The sequence below is a fragment of the Bos grunniens genome, chromosome 1, assembly GCF_055505025.1.
Source record: "Bos grunniens cultivar Pamir isolate PY7600 chromosome 1, Bosgru_T2T1.0, whole genome shotgun sequence".
Lineage (NCBI taxonomy): Eukaryota > Metazoa > Chordata > Mammalia > Artiodactyla > Bovidae > Bos > Bos grunniens.
In genome coordinates, this window is record NC_141165.1 from 85,671,398 (window position 1) to 85,687,640 (window position 16,243).

The following is a 16,243-nucleotide window of genomic DNA, read 5'->3' on the forward strand; positions in this document are numbered from 1 at the left end:
TCATTTCATTGTTATGTAATTATTTATGTAAGTGTAGACTCATGGAGTCCTCTTTAATTCAGTGGGGTTTATGCCATCATAGGGGTCTGCCATGGTGGCTCAGAGATTAAAGCGTCTGCCTGCAGTGTGGGAAACCTGGGTTCGATCCCTGGGTCCGGAAGATCCCCTGGAGAAGGAAATGGCAACCCACTCCAGTATTCTTGCCTGGAGAATCCCAGGGACGGAGGAGCCTGGTGGGCTACAGTCCACGGGGTTGCAAAAAGTCGGACACAACTTCACTTTATGCCATCATTATTGTTATCTGAGTCTCACATTGTTCCCAATGTAACTGATAAGAGCCCCAGCAAGCTGACTTCTGTGTCCTTTGTCATGCCTCATTAATTCTTTGAGCACCTCCTTATTTTCTGGCAGAGGCAGAAAGTTCTAGGCTCTAGCTCTGGAGTCATTTCTCCAAAGATTCCTTTTTTAAAAAATTAGAGAATGGATTTTTATAAGCCAAGATCTGAGTGCTAGGTATTTTCATGCTATTGAGGTGTTACTGCTCCCAGATGTTCTCTGTAGACAGAGCAAGGGTACATATGTATATGTAAACACACATATTTATTTCTGTATTTGTCTATATATATTGAAAACCATGCTGTCATACGAGTGCCTCCAAATCTAGTCTAGAACCATAGATTTCATGTTGATTTTCTCCCTTTCCATGTTTGCAACTCCATTTTCTGATGTGAGGACCCTTGCTCCCACTATCCTTTATATATTTACTTATTGGATCAAGTCTCAGGTATGTCAGCAACCTCCTATCACTGTTGATGCTCTTAGTGGACATCCTTCCTACCCTGCTCAAGATCAAAGAGATATCCCCATCTTGTTCCACTGAGGCCTCTATACTTCATGCCAGACTACTGCTACTGCCACACAGATACTCTGTCACACTTGGGATCCAACAAAAATACCAGGCTGCTGCCACTGCCTGCCCACATGCGATACCCTCTTCATCCTGCTTAGACTCCAGCATCACTGTGCACCCATCCACTCCCTGCGCACGGATGCTGCTGCCTCACTCTGCTGACTTCAACAACCTGTGCTTGCCTACATCAAGATCCTGATTATATTCTATCATTGCTGCCTTCTAGAAATCTAATTTTTGTGCTTCTGTTAATATGACAGTAAACCATCTGGAATTTTACATATGGTGTAAGGTAGTAGGGTAAGGGTTCATTTCATTTTCCATATGTATATTCAGTTGATTCAGCAGTAGTTTTCTAGAATAATTGAAGTATAGTTGATGAACAATATTATGTTGGTTTTGAGTGTACTAAATGATTTGATATTTGCATGCATCATGAAATGATCACCACAGTAAGTCTGGTAACCATCTCTCCACATACAAAGTTTTATGATATTACTGACCTTACTTTTTGTGCTGTATATTACGTCCCTGTGACTTACATAACTAAAGGTTTATACCTCTTAATTTCCTTCACCTGTTTTGTCCACCCCCCCCAACTCACTCCGTTTTTGGCATCTGTGCATTTGTTCTCTGTATCTATGAGTCTGTGTTTTCTATCTATGTTTTCATTTGGTTTGTTTGTTTGTTTGGTGAAATCATGTAGTATTTGTCTTCCCTGTCTGACTTACTTCACTTAAATTGTTTTAAAACTATCTTTTTCTCTTTGTCATAAAATTAGGAGTCAGAATCTCTTGGGTTTTTCAAACATTTTAAAAAAGTTATAAGTATTCCATTGAAAATTGTTAGTATTTAAATTATTTATTTTAAGTTCATAATATGGAATTCAACTTTTTTTTTCCCCTATAGGAACAATGTATATTAATAGTGTCTGGAATCCCAAGTAAGACAGACAGAGACTTTATTCCTAATTTATTTTTAATTGTGATAAAATATATGTAACAAAATTTTACTGTTTTAACCTTTCTTAGTATACTTAAGTACAGTTAATTCAGTGTCAATAAATATATTCATGGTGTTGTGCAGCCATCACCATTGTCCATCTCTGTAACTTTTCCATCTTTCAAAACAGAGAACTCATTTAAATTGGTAATATTATAAAGAAAGAAAACAGGAAACAAAATCTAATGGCTTAAAATCTCTTTCTATGGCACCCCACTCCAGTACTCTTGCCTGGAAAATCCCATGGACGGAGGAGTCTGATAGGCTGCAGTCCATGGGGTCACGAAGAGTCGGACATGACTGAACGACTTTGCTTTCACTTTTCACTTTCATGCTTTGGAGAAGGAAATGCCAACCCACTCCAGTGTTCTTGCCTGGAGAATCCCAGGGACGGGGGAGCCTGGTGGGCTGCTGTCTATGGGATCGCACAGAGTCGGACACGACTGAAGCAACTTAGCAGCAGCAACAGGATATCCAGATAACAATAGTCTAGCAGATCTTTTCCTCGTTCCTCACATTAACTTCTATGAGCTTAAGCTCAGTTGTAAAATAAAGGGGTAAACTTTATCCCTAGCTTCTTCAACTCTAATGATCTTATAAAAATCATTGAAATTTTTAGTATCTTTTTGAACAGTTAATGTGAAATGCATTTTCAGTTTATTTTCTAGAAAATGAGATGGTAAAATATTATAATTGTTTTTCTCTTAATAGGAATACATCTTCCATCCGTCAGCATGCATTACAGCATCACTATCTATCCATTGTCGACAACTGGAAAAGTAGAATTCAAAATAGAGGCGGGGGAAAAACCATTCATAATCCTGTCCTCAGAGGTTAACTTATCAAACATGTCTTTGCATTTTTTAAATAAAATTTTTATCTTCCCTTTTTTAGTTAATGCCATGCCATAGGCAATATCCTATATGACTTACAGACTGTTCTTACAGGTGATTATTAATCGATGCATAGTATTTGCATGCTAAGTCGCTTCAGTCATGTCTGACTCTTTGCGACCCCATGGACTGTAGCCCACCAGGCCCCTCTGTCCATGCAATTCTCCAGGCAAGAATACTGGAGTGGGTTGCTGTGCCCATCTCCAGGGCATAGTATTTAACCTTATGAAATTATTATTATTTGTACAACCATTCCAACACCTTATATTTAGGATATTTTGCATTTTCCCAAATACAATGTTCAAAAGAATATATTGAATATTAAGACATTTGCTTTTTAAATATTCCCTTAGAATACAGTTCAGTCACTCAGTCATGTCCAACTCTTTGCGACCCCATGGACTGCAGCATGCCAGGCTTCCCTCAAGATAGACTAACAGAATTACTAAGTCAAAGAGTTCAACATTTTTAAAGCTATTAGATTGCTTTTTGTAAAGTTTGTATGAAGTTATATATCCAACAGCACTGTGAAGGGACCTGCTTTCCTGCATTAAAATATTTTTGAGGTTTTTAATTGTGATAAAGTATATCTAACATAAGATTTGCCATTTTAACCAATTTTAACTGCACAATTCTGTGGCATCAGTTACATTTCCAGTATTGAGCAGCTTTTACCACCATCTACTTCCAACACCTTTTCACTATCTCAAACTTACTTTGTAACTACTAAGCAGTAAACTCCTTACGTTCCTCTCTCTCTTGCCCCTGGTAACTTCTAATCTACTTTACATGAATTTACCTATTCTAAATATAAGTGGAATCACAAAATATTGACCTTTTGTATCTGGTTAATTTCACTTAACATAATGTTTTCAAGGTTTGTCCATGTTGTGACATATATCAGAATTTTATCCCTTTTTTATGGCTTAATGACTATCCATTGTGTGTGTAGGTACACACACCATGTTTTGTATCTCTGTATCTGTTGATGGGTACTCTTGAGTTGTTGCCACCTTTTGGCTATTGTGGATAATGCATCACTGAACACTAGGGTAAAGTATTCAAGCCCCGGTTTTCAGCTCTTTTAAGTATTTACCCAGGAGTAGAATCGGTGGGTCATATGGTAATCCTAGGGGTAGTTTTTTTGAAGGACTTCCAAACCAAACTGCTTTCCATAGTGGCAGCACCATTTTCCATTCCCACCAGCAGTTTTTGATGATTCCAATTTCTGCATATCCTTGCCAACATTTGTTACTTTCTGTTTTTGTTTTTACTTTTTTATTATTGCCTCCTAGTAGTATGAAGTAATATGTCATTGTTACTTTGATTTACATTTCCCTAATGAATAATAATTATTGAATAGATTTTCATGTGCTTATTGTTTTTTTTTTGGGGGGGGGGTTTGTTGCTTTTAAATGTTGTAATAGTTTCTTCTGTACAATGAAGTGAATCAGCTATATTTATACATATCCCCCCTCCCTCTTGAACCTCCCCCTCACCCACTCCCCATTCCATCTTTATGGGTCACCACGTGCACCGAGCTGAGCTCCCTGTGCTATACTGCAGGTTCCCACTTTTTGTGTTACACGTCAGTGTATGTCATTCCCAATCTCCCAGTTCATCCCACTACCACGCCACCTCACTCCATGTCCATACATCTGCCTGTTCCCTACGTCTGTGTCTCTTATTTGTGCCCTGCAGATAGGTTCATCTGTACCATTTTTCTAGATTCTACATATATGCATTAAATATGATACTTACTTTCTTTTTCTGACTTACTTCACTCTATATGACAGGCTCTAGGTCCATCCACATCTCTACAAATGACCCAGTTTTGTTCTTTTCTATGGCTGAGTAATAGCCTATTGTATATATGTGCCACATCTTCTTTATCTATTCATCCGTTGATGGACATTTAGATTGCTTCCATGTCCTGGCTATTGTAGTGTTGCTATGAACTTTGGGGTGCATATGTGTATCCTCTTTGGAAAATGTCTGTTCCAGGTCCTTTGCCCATTTTTTAATTGTCTTTTTATGGTGAGTTCTTTATCTGTTCTTCATGTGAAACCATCATCAGATGTACAGTTTGCAAGATTTTCTCCCATTCTATATGTTCTTTTCCCCTTTCTTGATAATGCCATTTGCTTCACAAAAGGTTTGAATTCTGATACAGTCTAATTTTTTTTTACTTCTGCTTTTGATACCGTATTTAAGAATCCATTGTTATATCCAGATTTATCCCTATGTTCTAAGAATTTTGTGGTTTTAATGCTTATATTTAGGTCATCAGTTAATTTCCAGATTTTGTATAGGATATGAGGTTAATAATTCTTGTATAGAATATGTCATTGGTACAGCAAATATTTATGATTTAATCCAGGTAACAGAGATTGGTACTTTTACAAGACACCCTGTGTTCCATTTACATCTTTTTAAAAAATAATTGAATTAATCATGAGAGTAATTGATTCTTTGAATGCAAGTAAGCAAGTGGTCAAATATATCCTGAATGCTATAAAAATATTTGTAGTCTGTGAAGCAAGTGTCTTATCTCCCAGTGGAGGAGTATTGTTAAATCATTATATTTTATTATTTTCATTTAAACATCTAAAGAGTAGTCACTTATTTTAACTAGAGTCATTAAAATTATTATTGGTGGTATAATTACTTCTAAGAGCATTTTCTCATTTAAATTGAAGTAATATATTATTTTACCTATTTTAGTTATTTCTGAAAACTATAATTTATCTTTGGACAAAACTTTCTGTTATATGTTTCCCTTTTATTTTATATTTTTCCTGATTTTTTGTCATTGATGATTTTTAGCCAACAGAAGCTGTATCTCCCTCTTCTCCCACTGTCCCTGTGATCCCTGTCCTGCCAGTCCCTGCTGAGAATACTGTCATCCTACCCATCATACCACAGGTTTTTATTAGTTTCTTTTTTCTTTATAAAACTTTTATTTGTTCTTAATGGTTTCATTTGTATTCTTTTCAGATCATTTCAACTGTTTCTTTGTTAGATTTGGTAATACACTTTGGACTTTAAATGATATTTTTAGGGAGTTAAATATCTGGGATTTAATATAAGATGGGTTCAATATTTGCCATTTTATTAGGTTATCTACAAAAAAGATACATTCTCAACTTCATCATATGGAACCTCCTTAGATTTGTTATCATGCCTTTTATACATATAAGTCTGTTCAAAACAATTTTAAAATGTATTTGCTTTGGGAAATTTTATTTTCTACAGATAGTAAAAATAATTATCCCTCCTAATTTTGTACTATATGTGTCCTTTTATATATAGCATTTTGTTCTCCAGTATATGTTGATCTTCTTTGGAAATACTCAATCTTTCTGTCATTTGATAGGATAACATACTTCACATTTATTATTGAAAAATAATAGCTGATGTATATAAAGTATTTGGGAGCTCTTTATGGTATCTTTGCAACTTTTCTGTAAATGTAAAAATACTCTGAAATCATGAGTTTATCTTTTTAAGTTAACGTGTAACAGCCAAAAAACACAATGAGATAATAGCCAAATGTCAGAGAATCTGAATATTTGTAGCTTTCAGAGCTTTAATAGTTCAAGGGATGGCTTGTTAAGAGAATAAATAACTACACTACCAACAGAGTTATCCAAAGGTAAAATCACAGTGGTATTAGTAAGTAGGATAATTGAGATCTTTCATACCAAAGGTCATTATCTCATTTTAATGTGTAAACAAATGGATCTTTAGGTAATTTTACTATTATTGACCTGTAGCATAAAATCTAGTAAAAATGGTGTTTTTTGCTGTGTCAAAATAAGTCCTATTAGGGGGAAAAATGGGTTATCACCTTTCATTGTTCTCATCTCAGTGCCCTTCTCCTCTCTTAAAAAGTGAAAATCAGAACATTATACAAAATAAGATTCTAGGGGGAAATATAGGTATTACAATAAAACTTATGAAAATCACAAAAAGTCAAATTATGAAACTGCCAAGAATTGAATAGATAAATCCAGATGGATATTTTCTGTACAGTGCAAAGAGAAATTGAATTTATAAATTATAAAATATAATTCTACATAGACAAAGGGTTATTGTAATAATGTAACATTCTTCAAAGTAACTAGGATTTAGTAGCACAGTATGTTTTGAAGTAGGAGACTTGAAAGTTTATTCTAGTCATGTCACCTCAGTTTGTCTTTTGATGTCATAATAGTTTTCTAAAACCCTTTGAAATTTTGAAGTAATTTCTGCTCTTATATTCAGTTAGGAATCAGTCCTCTCCTGTTCAGAAGTTCTCTTATTTATTCCAAGTGTCCCTAGCTCAGTATCACACTGCACTTGAAAATTGTTTAGAGATTGCATAACCTTGTAATTATAAATAAAGAACTCAGATTGATCTGGTTTAGAATTCTAGTTCTACCACATCCTGCCCTCTCCAGTATTCTTGCCTGGACAATTTCATGGACAGAGGAGCCTGACAGGCTATAGTCCATGGGGTCAAAGAGTCAGACATGACTGAGCAACTAATACTTTTTCACTTTCCTACCACTTACTAGCTGTATAATTGAGCAGTTTACTTAACCTTGATCTCGTTACTCACCTGTTAACACTGATGATGATAGTAGTACTTACTTGAGATGTTTTACAGTGATTGAAAGAATAATATGCATATGCAGCTGGCACTTGATCTTGGCTATTTGTATCATTAGTGTTACTTCATATTTGCTTGAGACAGTAAACCAAGGAACAAGTTTAAAAACGAACAGGAGAGGCTTATTAATAAGGCAGCCTGGTGGGCTGCCGTCTGTGGGGTCGCACAGAGTCAGACATGACTGAAGCGACTTAGCAGTAGCAGCAGCAACCTCATTTTAGGTTTTAAATATACTTACAAAAGTTTATGTTGAATAGTTTAATAATTCGTTTTGTTTTACATGAGAAGGCTGTGGGTGTGCCTCATTTTGCAGAATAAGTGTATGTATACCTGAGTAATTGAGTATAACATATACATTATAAAATTAATAAAAGTGATTAAAATATTTGTCCCCAAATGAATTTTTAAATCCATATCTTATATATAACTTGATTTTAACATTTTAAATAAATACAGTTTTTCTTCTAAAGATCTACTACTTTATACTTTGGATGCATCAGGAGATAATAGAAATAGAAACAGAAGATTTAAGATTTAGAGTCTAGTCCTGCTTTGTGACTCAAATTGTTTAACCTCTCTGAGTTTTATACTCCCTTCATCTATTAAAAATGGGGGCTAACACCTCTCTATTTGAAAGTGAGTTTGAGGACAGATAGCTAGAAAGATGATAAATTTTTAAAATATTGTCTTATATTATTTTTAGAACTTTAAACTTTCAGAGTACTTTTATATTGATCATGTCATTTAAATTTTATGAAATATGAAAATTATGCTTACTATTTAGAGTGGTACAGAGATACATTGAATGGCTTTTATTTATTTATTCAAGGATAATTGCTTTACAGGATTTTGTTGTTTTCTGTCAAGCTTCAACATAAATCAGCCATTGGTATACATACATCCCCTCCCTCTTGAATGTCCCTTCCATCTCCTCCCCATTCCACCTCTTTAGATTGATAGAGAGCCCCTATTTGAGATTCCTGAGACATACAGCAAATTCCCATTGGCTATTTATTTTACATACAGTAATGTAAGTTTCCATGTTACTCTCTCCATACATCTTACACTCTCCTCCCCTCTGCCCTTGTCCATAAGTCTGTTTTCTATGTCTGTTTCTCCATTGCTGCCCTGCAAATAAATTCTTTAATACCATCTTTCTAGATTCTATATATATGTGTTAGTAGGCAGAGGAACCAGAGATCAAATTGCCAACATCCGCTGGATCATGGGAAAAGCAAGAGAGTTCCAGAAAGACACCTATTTCTGCTTTATTGACTATGCCACAGCCTTTGACTGTGTGGATCACAATAAACTCTGGAAAATTCTGAAAGAGATGAGAATACCAGACCACCTGACCTGCCTCTTGAGAAACCTATATGCAGGTCAGGAAGCAACAGTTAGAACTGGACATGGAACAGACTGGTTCCAAATAGGAAAAGGAGTATGTCAGGGCTGTATATTGTCACCCTGCTTATTTAACTTCTATGCAGAGTACCTCATGAGAAATGCTGGGCTGGAAGAAGCACAAGCTGGAATCAAGATTGCCAGGAGAAATATCAATAACCTCAGATATGCAGATGACACCACTCTTATGGCAGAAAGTGAAGAGGAACTCAAAAGCCTCTTGATGAAAGTGAAAGAGGAGAATGAAAAAGTTGGCTTAAAGCTCAACATTCAGAAAACGAAGATCATGGTATCCAGTCCCATCACTTCATGGGAAATAGATGGGGAAACAGTGGAAACAGTGTCAGACTTTATTTTTGGGGGCTCCAAAATCACTGCAGATGGTGACTGCAGCCATGAAATTAGAAGACGGTTAATCCTTGGAAGAAAAGTTATGACCAACCTAGATAGCATATTGAAAAGCAGACACATTACTTTGCCAACAAAGGTTCGTCTAGTCAAGGCTATGGTTTTTCCAGTGGTCACATATGGATGTGAGAGTTGGACTGTGAAGAAAGCTGAGTGCAGAAGAACTGATGCTTTTCAATTGTGGTGTTGGAGAAGACTCTTGAGAGTCCCTTGGACTGCAAGGAGATCCAACCAGTCCGTTCTAAAGGAGATCAGTCCTAGGTACTCATTGGAAGGACTGATGCTAAAGCTGAAACTCCAGTACTTTGGCCACCTCATGCGAAGAGTTGACTCATTGGAAAAGATTCTGATGCTGGGAGGGATTGGGGGCAGGAGGAGAAGGGGCCGACAGAGGATGAGATGGATGGATGGACATGAGTTTGGGTAAACTCCAGGAGTTGGTGATGGACAGGGAGGCCTGGCGTGCTGCAATTCATGGGGTCACAAAGAGTCGGACAGGACTGAGTGACTGAACTGAACTGAATACAATATTTATCTTTATCTTTCTGACTTACTTCATTCTGTATAATAGGCTCTAGTTTCATCCACCTCATTAGAACTGACTCAAATTGTTCCTTTTTATGGCTGAGTAATATTCCATTGTGTATATGTACCAGAATTTCTTTATCCATTCATCTGTTGATGGACATCTAGGTTGCTTCCGTGTTCTAGCTATTGTAAATAGTGCTGCAGTGAACATTGGGGTACATGTGTCTTTTTCAGTTTTGGTGTCCTTCGATTGGGTCCTGGCTCAGACGGTAAAGCGTCTACCTGCAATGCGGGAGACCCGGGTTCTATTCCTGGGTCTGAACGATCCCCTGGAGAAAGAAATGGCAATCCACTCCAGCACTCTTGCCTGGAAAATCCCATGGACAGAGGAGCCTGATAGGCTATAGTCCATGCGGTCGCAAAGAGTCGGACACGACTGAGCGACTTCACTTCTTCTTAGGGTATATGCCCAGCAGTGGCATTGCTCGGTCATATCATTCCTAGTTTTTTAAGGAATCTCCATACTGTCTTCCACAGTGACTGTATCAATTTACATTCCCACCAACAGTGAAAGAGGGTTCCCTTTTCTCCACACCCTCTCCAGCATGTATTGTTTGTAGACTTTTTGATGATTGCCATTCTGACCGGTATAAGTTGATGTCTCATTGTAATTTTGATTTGCATTTCTCTAATAATGAGTGATACTGAGCATGTTTTCATGTGTTTGTTAGCCATCTGTATGTCTTCTTTGGAGAAATGTCTATTTAGGTCTTTTTCCTACTTTTTGATTGGGTTGTTTGTTTTTCTGGTATTGAGTTGTATGAGCTGCCTGTATATTTTGGAAATTAATCTTTTGTCAGTTGTTTCATTTGCTATTATTTTCTCTCATTGCGAGGGTTGCCTTTTCACCTAGCTTATAGTTTCCTTTGCTCTGCAAAAGCTTTTGAGTTTAATCAAGTCCCAATTATTTACTTTCATTTTTATTCCCATTAGTCTAGAAGGTGGGTCATAGAGGATCTTGCTTTGATTTATGTCATTGAGTGTTCTGCCTATGTCTTCCTGTAAGAGTTTTATAGTTCCTGGTCTTACATTTAAGTCTTTAATCCATTTTGAGTTTATCTTTGTGTGTGGTGTTAGGAAGTGTTCTAATTTCATTCTTTTACATGTAGCTGTCCAGTTTTCCCAGCACCACTTATTGAAGAGGCTTTCTTTGCCCCATTGTATATTCTTGCCTCCTTTGTTAGAAATAAGGTATCCATAGGTGCATGGGTTTATTTCTGGGCTTTCTGTCTTGTTCCATTGGTCTGTATTTCTGTTTCTGTGCCCATACCATACTGTCTTGATGACTGTAGCTTTGTAATATAATCTGAAGTCAGGAAAGTTGATTCCTCCAGCTCCATTCTTCTTTCTCAAAACTGCTTTGGCTATTTGGGGTCTTTTGTGTTTCCATATGATTAGTGAAATTTTTTGTTCTAGTTTGTGAAAAATGCTGTGGTAATTTGGTAAGGATCACATTAAATCTGTAGATTGCATTTGGTAGTGTAGTCATTTTCACAATATTGATTGTTCCTACCCCGAAATGTGCAATCTCTCTCCATCTGTTTATGTCATATTTGATTTCTTTCATCAGTGTTGTATAATTTTCTGTATACAGTTCTTTTGTCTTCTTAGGTAAGTTTATTCCTAGATATTTAATTCTTTTTGTTGCACTGGTGAATGGGATTGACTCCTTAACTTCTTTTTCTTATTTTTCATTGTTAATATATAGTAATGCAAGTGTTTTCTGTGTATTGATTTTGTATGGCTTTTGAAGTTGCAGAAAGAACCTGGACTTTATAGTGAACTTTACTCTACCAGTTCCTGGCCTCGCCTTTTCCTGGTTGTGTGATGGTGGGAACATTATTCAGTTTCTCATAGCCTCGGTTTCTCCAACCACATAGAAACTGAGCACATAGCAATTGTGTAACAGATGCTAGTTCTTCCTACTGATGATATAATCTCTAAGATACTAGCCTATTAAATATACACCCAGAGTAAATACTTTTCTTTAAAACTAGATTCTTTAGACCTTTTTTTTAAAACCAGTTCTGAGGAGCTATCATGTAATGAAAGTATTATTGAAATGCTTTATAGCTAATTTTATGTTTGTATGAAAAGTCTATGTTCATACTCAGACGCTTTGGAGACATTGTTTTTTGTTAATTGTTTGTTACTGTTCCAGTCATGTAAATATAAAAATAAATATAACATTGTTCTTTTCCTCTGAGAGCCTACTATCTGTTCATGCAAGAGAGAGCAGATAACTCCCACATGACATGAGAGGAATTAAGGTTAGAGGTGTATATAGAGTATCCTGTTGCTTTTGGACAGTGCAGGTTTCACAGAACATATGAGTGTTGACCCTTAAATGATTTGATCATTAGTATAATCTAAAGCATGGCTTGTTACATTTTCACTTTAGTAGTGATCTTAAATAAAATAATATATTTGGATTACCTTGATGGACCTTTTTTAACCACACACTATCACTTGACTGCAGTGCCGCTATTCTGTTTGTGTCTTGGATTTTTTGGTTTGTTTGTTTTTGTGTTATTTTCAAATTATTTCACACTTAAAAAGAGTTGCAAGAATTGTACAAAAATTTCATATACCTATGTCTCCCCCAATTGTTAAAATTTTTGCCTACCACATCTTCTTCATCATTTCTCTTCTTATATAATTGAGTATGATTTTTTTTTGTATACCAGTTAAAAGGAAGTTTTACTCATGTCTCCTTACCCTAAATATCATATGGGTAAATATGATAATATGATACTAAATGTCTTTCTGAGAAAGAAAAATATTGCTATAATATAGTGATCTAAAGCAGAAAGTTAGCTAGCCTGCCAGGCTCCTTTGTCCATGGAATTCTCCAGACCAGAATACTGGAGTGGGTAGCAGTGGGTAGCTTCACCAGGGGATCTTCCCAACCCAGGGATTGAACCCAGATCTCCTGCGTTGCATGTGTATTCTTTACCATCTGAGCCACAAGAGAAGCAACATAATACTACAGACCATAATTCTCTTTTACCAGTAGCCTAGTAATGTTCTTTATATGAAAAACAAAAACAGCTCCTTTGTCCCATCCAAGACCACAGTTAGTGTTCATGAATCTACTTTAATCTAAAGTAGTGCCACAGTCTTTCATGTGTGTGGCCTTTTACAAGAGAACAGGCTAGTTGTTTTGTAGAATACCTGCAATTTGTGTTTGTTTGATGCATTTTATTAATTAGATTGAGGTCATTTTTTTTCCTTTTTTAATTGTTAATAGACACATAATGTATATTACACCACCTTAACTATTTTAAAGTTTACAGTTCAGTGGTATTAAGTACATTCATATTGGTGTCTATATATCACCATCATCCATCTGCAGAACATTTTATTCATTTTGCAGAATTGAAACTCTGTACCCATTAAACACTGAATTCCCCATTCCCCCCTCTCCCCCTCACCTCCCAGGTGAGGCCTTGGCAACTAGTATTCTACATTCTTTCTCTATGATTTTGACTCAAGTACCTTAGATAAGTGAATCATAACAGTATATGTCTGTCTGTGGCTAGCTGATTGCACTTAGCATACTGACCTTAAGGTTAATCCATGCTGTATACATATGTAGCACCAGAATATACCTTTTTTTTAAAGCTAAATAATATCTCATTTTATGTGTGTATCAGACTTTGCTTATCCATTTGTCAGTTAACAACTCAAGTTGCTTCCACATTTTAGCTATTGTGAATAATGCTGCTATGAACATGGGTGCATAGATATGTCTTCAAGATCCTGCCTTCAGTTCTTTAGAGTATATACCTGAAAGTATAGTAACTAGATTATTTTGTAACTAAATTTTTAGGGGAACCATCATAACTATTTTCCACAGTGGTGTAGCACTTTATATTCCCACCAGTGAAGTACAGTGGTTCCAATTTTCCCACATCTACAGCAACACTCCTTATATTTATTCTGTTTTCATATTGTCAGTCACACTGATGGGTATAAGGTGGCATCTCATTGTAGTTCTGATTTTCAGCTCCCCAGTGATTAGTGATGTTGAACATCTTTTCATGTGTTTATTGGCCCTTTGTATATCTTCTTTGGAGAAATATCCTTTACCCATTTTGAATTGTGTTGTTGGTTTCTTTTGAGTTTTAGAAATTCTCTGTATATTCTGGATATTAGTTCCTTATTAGATACATGATTTGCAAATATTGACTCCCGTTCTGTGGGTTGTCTTTTTACTCTGTGGATAATGTCGTTTGATGCACACAATTTTTAATTTTTAGCAAGTCCAAATTGTCTATATTTTCTTTTGTTGCCTGTGCCTTTGGTGTTGTATCCAGTGAATCACTGCCAAATGCACTGTCGTGAAGCTTTTATCTTGTGTATTCTTCTTAGGGTTTTATAGTTTTAGGTCTTTTATTTAAGTCATGGTTCCATTTAAAATTAATTTTTGTATATGGTGTTAGGCTTCATTATTTTGCATTTGGATATCCAGTGTTTCAGCACTGTGTATTGAAAAGACTGTCTTGTTCGCATTGAACGGTCTTTATACCCTTAATAATTGAAAATAATTCGACTATATATATGTGGGATTATTTCTGCACTGTATATTCAATTCCAGTGGCATATGGCTGCCTTTAAGTTTAAGTCATCTAGCTTTGTCAGTTTTAGGACTATTTTGTCTATTCAGGTCCCTTGAGATTCCAAATGAATTTTTGGATGGGTTTTCCTTTTTCTGCAAAAAGACATCATTGTTATTTTGATAGGAATTGTATTAAATCTATAAATTGCTTTGGGTAGTATTGACATCTTAACAGTATTAAGATGTCATGAACAGGAGATGTGTTTCCATTTATTACTATTGTCTTTAATTTCTTTCAGCAATGTTATAGTTTTCATTGCACAGATATTTCACTCGTTGGCTAAGTTCATTCCTAACTGTTTATTCTTTTTGATACTGTTGTAAATTGAATTGTATTTGTTTTCTTTCCAGCTTGTTTGTATATAGGAATGCAACTGATTTTTGTGTGTAGACCATTTACTGCCACTTTGCTAAGTTTATTAGTTCTAACAGACTTTTGTGTGGTTCCTTCAGAGTTTTCTACATATATGATCATATTATCTGCAAACAGATAATTTTCTTTTTTTCATTTGGGAAATTTACTTCATGCTTTACAGGGAAACAGGAGGGTCAGAGTACCCCTTGTTTTGGCCATTTTTAAAAATTTTGGAAATATGATAACACATTTACAAGAGACTTGGAAAATACAGAACATGGTTATATGTAGTTCCACTACATATTACAATTATTTTTTTGTAGTTAAATTAAGATTTTTAGTTGGAGTTTCAATATCAAAGTCTCAAAAATTAATAGAATGAATATACAGAGAAGTAGAAGGATGCAGTAGTCTTGAAAAGCACTGTTCACCAGTTCAACATAATTAAGATTTATACAGTTTTCATACAACAGTAGGATACATATTCTGTTCAAATTCCCATAGATTATAAACGAGGAGACACTGGAACATATCCAGAGACATAAGACCAGGTGCAAAAAATGGGCGGTCTAAAGATATTGAAATCATACAGAGTTTGTTCTCTTATCCTTGTAGAATTATGTTAGAGATCAGTATCAAAAGATACTTGAAAATAACCCCCATATTTTCAAATACAACGTAACATTTACAAAGAGAGATCTTTGACTTAGCATTGAAAACTTCAATAAAGTTAGAAGACTGAAAAAACACAGGGTGATTAAAGAGAAGAAAGCATTAAATGAGAAAATAATATCAGAGTGGGAAATTAATATCAAAGATACTTTAAAATCTCATGTATTTAGAAATTAAAAGTCTACTTTTAAATGATGGGTATGTCTAAGAAACCATAGCAGGGAAATAGAAAATATTTATTAATGGAATAAAAATTGAAAAGAGAATTTACCAGAATTTGTTGCTTGCAGCTGAAGCTGCTGAATAATTTTTCTTCTTATTTGTTTAATTGACTGATTTTCAATACTTTGTTGGATAGAAGTTGTGAAAGTGGGCCAGCTTGACTTGTTTTTGATATTAGAGGGAAAGTTTTCAGTCTTTCACCATGGAAGTACGTTTGCTGTAGGTTTTTCATGTATGACCTTTATTATGTGGTGGTTTCCTTATATTCTAAGTTAAAATATTTAATACTGTCACATACTTCCTGCATAGATTGAGATGATCATGTTGGGTTCCCCCCCCCCCCTTCTTCTTTATTCTATTGATGTGGTATGTTACATTGATCAGTTTTCCTGTGTTGAATCATCCTTGCAATCCAGTAATAAATCCTACTTGGTCATGGTATATAAACCTCTTAGTATAATGCTGAATTCAATTTTTGTTGAGATTTTTGGATTAGTATACATAAGGGATATTG

General features: G+C 35.5%; 1 protein-coding gene across 29 annotated transcripts in view; it reads left to right on the top strand.

Moving 5' to 3' along the window:
• Positions 1-16,243, top strand: part of DLG1 (discs large MAGUK scaffold protein 1) — a 274,757-nt gene that overhangs the window by 121,818 nt on the left and 136,696 nt on the right. For 18 of the 29 annotated variants that reach the window (XR_015163762.1, XR_015163766.1, XR_015163761.1 and 15 more), the window contains one exon: positions 5,632-5,730. The exons of the other annotated variants lie outside the window; for them this stretch is intronic. Coding sequence is in view for 13 of the 18 variants with exons in the window: in XM_086399739.1 (XP_086255865.1) it covers positions 5,632-5,730 (99 nt within the window). In the remaining 5 variants the exon portion in view is untranslated. The remainder of the gene's footprint in view (positions 1-5,631; positions 5,731-16,243) is intronic. 29 annotated transcript variants of the gene reach the window in all.